A 7,914-nucleotide genomic window follows, 5' to 3' on the forward strand; every position below is an offset into this window, starting at 1 on the left:
TTGTCCCCGGGGTTAGGGTTGTTGGAACCCTGAGACGAGGCTTCATGTTGTCCCTGGGGTTAGGGTTGTTGGAACCCTGAGACGAGGCTTCATGTTGTCTCTGGGGTTAGGGTTGTTGGAACCCTGAGACACGGCTTCATGTTGTCTCTGGGGTTAGGGTTGTTGGAACCCTGAGACAAGGCTTCATGTTGTCCCCGGGGTTAGGGGTTGTTGGAACCCTGAGACGAGGCTTCATGTTGTCCCCAGGGTTAGGGTTGTTGGAACCCTGAGACGAGGCTTCATGTTGTCTCTGGGGTTAGGGTTGTTGGAATCCTGAGACGAGTCTCCATGTTGTCCCCGGGGTTAGGGTTGTTGGAATCCTGAGACGAGGCCTCAGGTTGTCCCCGGGTTAGGGTTGTTGGAACCCTGAGACGAGGCTTCATGTTGTCTCTGGGGTTAGGGTTGTTGGAACCCTGAGACGAGGCTTCATGTTGTCCCCGGGTTAGGGTTGGTGGAACCCTGAGACGAGGCTTCATGTTGTCTCTGGGGTTAGGGTTGTTGGAACCCTGAGACGAGGCTTCATGTTGTCTCTGGGGTTAGGGTTGTTGGAACACTGAGACGGGGCTTCATGTTGTCTCTGGGGTTAGGGTTGATGGAACCCTGAGACAAGGCCTCAGGTTGTCCCCGGGGTTAGGGTTGTTGGAACCCTGAGACGAGGCTTCATGTTGTCTCTGGGGTTAGGGTTGTTGGAACCCTGAGACGAGGCCTCAGGTTGTCTCTGGGGTTAGGGTTGTTGGAACCCTGAGACGATGCTTCATGTTGTCTCTGGGGTTAGGGTTGTTGGAACCCTGAGACAAGGCCTCAGGTTGTCTCTGGGGTTAGGGTTGTTGGAACCCTGAGACGAGGCTTCATGTTGTTCCCGGGGTTAGGGTTGTTGGAATCCTGAGACGAGGCCTCAGGTTGTCCCCGGGTTAGGGTTGTTGGAACCCTGAGACGAGGCTTCATGTTGTCCCCGGGGTTAGGGTTGTTGGAACCCTGAGACGAGGCTTCATGTTGTCCCCGGGGTTAGGGTTGTTGGAACCCTGAGACGAGTCTCCATGTTGTCTCTGGGGTTAGGGTTGTTGGAACCCTGAGACGAGGCTTCATGTTGTCCCCGGGGTTAGGGTTGTTGGAACCCTGAGACGAGGCTTCATGTTGTCCCCGGGGTTAGGGTTGTTGGAACCCTGAGACGAGGCTTCATGTTGTCTCTGGGGTTAGGGTTGTTGGAATCCTGAGACGAGGCTTCATGTTGTCTCTGGGGTTAGGGTTGTTGGAACCATGAGACGAGGCTTCATGTTGTCTCTGGGGTTAGGGTTGTTGGAACCATGAGACGAGGCTTCATGTTGTCTCTGGGGTTAGGGTTGTTGGAACCCTGAGACGAGGCTTCATGTTGTCCCCGGGGTTAGGGTTGTTGGAACCCTGAGACGAGGCTTCATGTTGTCTCCGGGGTTAGGGTTGTTGGAACCCTGAGACGAGGCTCCAGGTTGTCCCCGGGGTTAGGGTTGTTGGAACCATGAGACGAGGCTTCATGTTGTCTCTGGGGTTAGGGTTGTTGGAACCATGAGACGAGTCTCCATGTTGTCTCTGGGGTTAGGGTTGTTGGAACCCTGAGACGAGGCTCCAGGTTGTCCCCGGGGTTAGGGTTGTTGGAACCCTGAGACGAGGCTTCATGTTGTCTCCGGGGTTAGGGTTGTTGGAACCCTGAGACGAGGCTTCATGTTGTCTCCGGGGTTAGGGTTGTTGGAACCCTGAGACGAGGCTTCATGTTGTCTCCGGGGTTAGGGTTGTTGGAACCCTGAGACGAGGCTTCATGTTGTCTCCGAGGTTAGGGTTGTTGGAACCCTGAGACAAGGCCTCAGGTTGTCCCCGGGGTTAGGGTTGTTGGAACCCTGAGACGAGGCTTCATGTTGTCTCTGGGGTTAGGGTTGTTGGAACTCTGAGACGAGGCTTCATGTTGTCTCTGGGGTTAGGGTTGTTGGAACTCTGAGACGAGGCTTCATGTTGTCTCTGGGGTTAGGGTTGTTGGAACCCTGAGACGAGGCTTCATGTTGTCTCTGGGGTTAGGGTTGTTGGAACCCTGAGACGAGGCTTCATGTTGTCTCTGGGGTTAGGGTTGTTGGAACCATGAGACGAGGCTTCATGTTGTCCCCGGGGTTAGGGTTGTTGGAACCCTGAGACGAGTCTCCATGTTGTCCCCGGGGTTAGGGTTGTTGGAACCCTGAGACGAGGCTTCATGTTGTCCCCGGGGTTAGGGTTGTTGGAACCCTGAGACGAGGCTTCATGTTGTCTCTGGAGTTAGGGTTGTTGGAACCCTGAGACGAGGCTTCATGTTGTCTCTGGGGTTAGGGTTGTTGGAACCCTGAGACGAGGCTTCATGTTGTCCCCCGGGTTAGGGTTGTTGGAACCCTGAGACGAGGCTTCATGTTGTCTCTGGAGTTAGGGTTGTTGGAACCCTGAGACGAGGCTTCATGTTGTCTCTGGGGTTAGGGTTGTTGGAACCCTGAGACAAGGCCTCAGGTTGTCCCCGGGGTTAGGGTTGTTGGAACCCTGAGACGAGGCTTCATGTTCATGTTGTCTCTGGGGTTAGGGTTGTTGGAACCCTGAGACGAGGCTCCATGTTGTCCCCGGGTTAGGGTTGTTGGAACCCTGAGACGAGTCTCCATGTTGTCCCCGGGGTTAGGGTTGTTGGAACCATGAGACGAGTCTCCATGTTGTCTCTGGGGTTAGGGTTGTTGGAACCCTGAGACGAGGCTTCATGTTGTCTCTGGGGTTAGGGTTGTTGGAACCCTGAGACAAGGCCTCAGGTTGTCCCCGGGGTTAGGGTTGTTGGAACCCTGAGACGAGGCTTCATGTTGTCTCTGGGGTTAGGGTTGTTGGAACTCTGAGACGAGGCTTCATGTTGTCTCTGGGGTTAGGGTTGTTGGAACCCTGAGACAAGGCCTCAGGTTGTCCCGGGGTTAGGGTTGTTGGAACCCTGAGACGAGGCTCCAGGTTGTCCCCGGGGTTAGGGTTGTTGGAACCATGAGACGAGGCTTCATGTTGTCTCTGGGGTTAGGGTTGTTGGAACCCTGAGACGAGGCTTCATGTTGTCCCCGGGGTTAGGGTTGTTGGAACCATGAGACGAGGCTTCATGTTGTCCCCGGGGTTAGGGTTGTTGGAACCCTGAGACGAGGCTCCATGTTGTCCCCAGGGTTAGGGTTGTTGGAACCATGAGACGAGGCTTCATGTTGTCTCTGGGGTTAGGGTTGTTGGAACCCTGAGACGAGGCTTCATGTTGTCCCCAGGGTTAGGGTTGTTGGAACCATGAGACGAGGCTTCATGTTGTCTCTGGGGTTAGGGTTGTTGGAACCCTGAGACGAGGCTTCATGTTGTCTCTGGAGTCAGGGTTGTTGGAACCCTGAGACGAGGCTTCATGTTGTTTCTGGGGTTAGGGTTGTTGGAACCCTGAGACAAGGCCTCAGGTTGTCCCCGGGTTAGGGTTGGTGGAACCCTGAGACGAGGCTTCATGTTCATGTTGTCTCTGGGGTTAGGGTTGTTGGAATCCTGAGACAAGGCCTCAGGTTGTCCCCGGGGTTAGGGTTGTTGGAACCCTGAGACGAGGCCTCAGGTTGTCTCTGGGGTTAGGGTTGTTGGAACCCTGAGACGAGGCTTCATGTTGTCTCTGGGGTTAGGGTTGTTGTAACCCTGAGATGAGGCTTCATGTTGTCTCTGGGGTTAGGGTTGTTGGAACCCTGAGACAAGGCCTCAGGTTGTCCCCGGGGTTAGGGTTGTTGGAACCCTGAGACGAGGCTTCATGTTGTCTCTGGGGTTAGGGTTGTTGGAACCCTGAGACGAGGCTTCATGTTGTCCCCGGGGTTAGGGTTGTTGGAACCCTGAGACGAGGCTTCATGTTGTCTCTGGGGTTAGGGTTGTTGGAACCCTGAGACGAGGCTTCATGTTGTCTCTGGGGTTAGGGTTGTTGGAACCCTGAGACGAGGCTTCATGTTGTCCCCGGGGTTAGGGTTGTTGGAACCCTGAGACGAGGCTTCATGTTGTCCCTGGGGTTAGGGTTGTTGATGCAGTTGACTAGCAGAGCCACTAGATGGCGATAGTGCGACACACAACACATTGATGACGAAATATCAGCATACATCTACAGTATTTACTAACAGAAGTACAGGAATTGTGGCTGGCCTGCTAACGAAGAAGATACATTGTTCAGTTTGTTTACCTATGGGCTGTTCATCATAAATCAGTTGGAAACACAGACAAGATAATCAAGCAGCTGGAGAAAAACAGACAAGATAATCAAGCAGCTGGAGAAAAACAGACAAGATAATCAAGCAGCTGGAGAAAAGCAGACAAGATAATCAAGCAGCTGGAGAAACAGACAAGATAATCAAGCAGCTGGAGAAAAACAGACAAGATAATCAAGCAGCTGGAGAAAAACAGACAAGATAATCAAGCAGCTGGAGAAAAACAGACAAGATAATCAAGCAGCTGGAGAAAAACAGACAAGATAATCAAGCAGCTGGAGAAAAACAGACAATATTATTATAATAACAATAGCAGCAAAGTGAGGATTCACAAAGGATGGTGTTTTGAGTATTTCTGATGGTTGTCTGACATTAACATATCTGAAACATCTGAAATGATCTAATGTGATGAGTCTAATCTTCTGTTATGAGTTGTCCAGGATGTTGATACCTGTCTGACATGTGATGTGTTTTCCAGGATATACACCCCATTCCCCGAGGACACAGACACAATAGGGCAGCGAGCCCTCAACTCAGTCCTCAACGCCACCATCATGATCAGTGTCATCATAGTCATGACCATGGTGCTGGTGCTGCTATACAAGTACCGCTGCTACAGGGTAAGAGATGCTGCAGGGTAAGAGATGCTGTACAAGTACTGCTGCTACAGGGTAAGAGATGCTGCAGGGTAAGAGATGCAACAGGGTAAGAGATGCTACAGGGTAAGAGATGCTACAGGGTAAGAGATGCTACAGGGTAAGAGATGCTACAGGGTAAGAGATGCTACAGGGTAAGAGATGCTGCAGGGTAAGAGATGCAACAGGGTAAGAGATGCTACAGGGTAAGAGATGCTACAGGGTAAGAGATGCTACAGGGTAAGAGATGCTACAGGGTAAGAGATGCTACAGGGTAAGATATGCTGCAGGGTAAGAGATGCAACAGGGTAAGAGATGCTACAGGGTAAGAGATGCTACAAGGTAAGAGATGCTATAGGGTAAGAGATGCTATACAAGTACCGCTGCTACAGGGTAAGAGATGCTGCAGGGTAAGAGATGCTACAGGGTAAGAGATGCTATACAAGTACCGCTGCTACAGGGTAAGAGATGCTGCAGGGTAAGAGATGCTATACAAGTACCGCTGCTACAGGGTAAGAGATGCTGCAGGGTAAGAGATGCTACAAGGTAAGAGATGCTACAAGGTAAGAGATGCTACAGGGTAAGAGATGCTACAGGGTAAGATATGCTACAGGGTAAGAGATGCTATACAAGTACCGCTGCTACAGGGTAAGAGATGCTACAAGGTAAGAGATGCTGCAGGGTAAGAGATGCTACAAGGTAAGAGATGCTACAAGGTAAGAGATGCTACAGGGTAAGAGATGCTACAGGGTAAGAGATGCTACAGGGTAAGAGATGCTACAGGGTAAGAGATGCTATACAAGTACCGCTGCTACAGGATAAGAGATGCTGCAGGGTAAGAGATGCTATACAAGTACCGCTGCTACAGGGTAAGAGATGCTACAGGGTAAGAGATGCTGTACAAGTACCGCTGCTACAGGGTAAGAGATGCTACAGGGTAAGAGATGCAACAGGGTAAGAGATGCTATACAAGTACCGCTGCTACAGGGTAAGAGATGCTGCAGGGTAAGAGATGCTACAGGGTAAGAGATGGTACAGGGTAAGAGATGCTATACAAGTACCACTGCTACAGGGTAAGAGATGCTACAGGGTAAGAGATGCTGCAGGGTAAGAGATGCTGTACAAGTACCGCTGCTACAGGGTAAGAGATGCTACAGGGTAAGAGATGGTACAGGGTAAGAGATGCTGCAGGGTAAGAGATGCTATACAAGTACCACTGCTACAGGGTAAGAGATGCAACAGGGTAAGAGATGCTATACAAGTACCGCTGCTACAGGGTAAGAGATGCTGCAGGGTAAGAGATGCTGCAGGGTAAGAGATGCTGCAGGGTAAGAGATGCTACAGGGTAAGAGATGCTACAGGGTAAGAGATGGTACAGGGTAAGAGATGCTACAGGGTAAGAGATGCTACAGGGTAAGAGATGCTACAGGGTAAGAGATGCTACAGGGTAAGAGATGCTACAGGGTAAGAGATGCTACAGGGTAAGAGATGGCACAGGGTAAGAGATGCTACAAGGTAAGAGATGCTACAGGGTAAGAGATGCTATACAAGTACCACTGCTACAGGGTAAGAGATGCTATACAAGTACCACTGCTACAGGGTAAGAGATGCTGCAGGGTAAGAGATGCTACAGGGTAAGAGATGCTACAGGGTAAGAGATGCTACAGGGTAAGAGATGCTACAGGGTAAGAGATGCTATACAAGTACCACTGCTACAGGGTAAGAGATGCTATACAAGTACCACTGCTACAGGGTAAGAGATGGTACATGGTAAGAGATGCTATACAAGTACCGCTGCTACAGGGTAAGAGATGCTGCAGGGTAAGAGATGCTACAGGGTAAGAGATGCTGCAGGGTAAGAGATGCTACAGGGTAAGAGATGCTATACAAGTACCGCTGCTACAGGGTAAGAGATGCTACAGGGTAAGAGATGCTACAGGGTAAGAGAGGCTACAAGGTAAGAGATGCTACAAGGTAAGAGATGCTACAGGGTAAGAGATGCTACAGGGTAAGATATGCTACAGGGTAAGAGATGCTGCAGGGTAAGAGATGCTACAGGGTAAGAGATGCTGCAGGGTAAGAGATGCTACAGGGTAAGAGATGCTATACAAGTACCGCTGCTACAGGGTAAGAGATGCTACAGGGTAAGAGATGCTACAGGGTAAGAGAGGCTACAAGGTAAGAGATGCTACAAGGTAAGAGATGCTACAGGGTAAGAGATGCTACAGGGTAAGATATGCTACAGGGTAAGAGATGCTGCAGGGTAAGAGATGCTGCAGGGTAAGAGATGCTACAGGGTAAGAGATGCTACAGGGTAAGAGATGCTATACAAGTACCGCTGCTACAGGGTAAGAGATGCTACAGGGTTAGAGATGCTACAGGGTAAGAGAGGCTATACAAGTACCGCTGCTACAGGGTAAGAGATGCTACAGGGTAAGAGAGGCTATACAAGTACCGCTGCTACAGGGTAAGAGATGCTATACAAGTACCACTGCTACAGGGTAAGAGATGCTATACAAGTACCACTGCTACAGGGTAAGAGATGGTACATGGTAAGAGATGCTATACAAGTACCGCTGCTACAGGGTAAGAGATGCTGCAGGGTAAGAGATGCTACAGGGTAAGAGATGCTGCAGGGTAAGAGATGCTACAGGGTAAGAGATGCTACAGGGTAAGAGATGCTACAGGGTAAGAGATGCTGCAGGGTAAGAGATGCTACAGGGTAAGAGATGCTGCAGGGTAAGAGATGCTACAGGGTAAGAGATGCTATACAAGTACCGCTGCTACAGGGTAAGAGATGCTGCAGGGTTAGAGATGGTACAAGGTAAGAGATGCTATACAAGTACCGCTGCTACAGGGTAAGAGATGCTACAGGGTAAGAGATGCTACATGGTAAGAGATGCTGCAGGGTAAGAGATGCTATACAAGTACCGCTGCTACAGGGTAAGAAATGCTGCAGGGTTAGAGATGCTACAGGGTAAGAGATGCTATACAAGTACCGCTGCTACAGGGTAAGAGATGCTACA

At 50.6% G+C, this 7,914-nt stretch overlaps 1 protein-coding gene across 2 annotated transcripts in view; it reads left to right on the forward strand.

Annotated features, from left to right (window-relative positions):
* LOC127923128 (presenilin-1-like) overlaps positions 1–7,914 on the forward strand; it is a 33,549-nt gene that overhangs the window by 24,062 nt on the left and 1,573 nt on the right. For both annotated transcript variants that reach the window (XM_052507056.1, XM_052507057.1), the window contains exon 4: positions 4,732–4,873. In XM_052507056.1, the coding sequence (XP_052363016.1) occupies positions 4,732–4,873 (142 nt within the window). The remainder of the gene's footprint in view (positions 1–4,731; positions 4,874–7,914) is intronic.

Source organism: Oncorhynchus keta, unplaced genomic scaffold (assembly GCF_023373465.1).
Source record: "Oncorhynchus keta strain PuntledgeMale-10-30-2019 unplaced genomic scaffold, Oket_V2 Un_contig_2848_pilon_pilon, whole genome shotgun sequence".
Classification (NCBI taxonomy): Eukaryota; Metazoa; Chordata; class Actinopteri; order Salmoniformes; family Salmonidae; genus Oncorhynchus; species Oncorhynchus keta.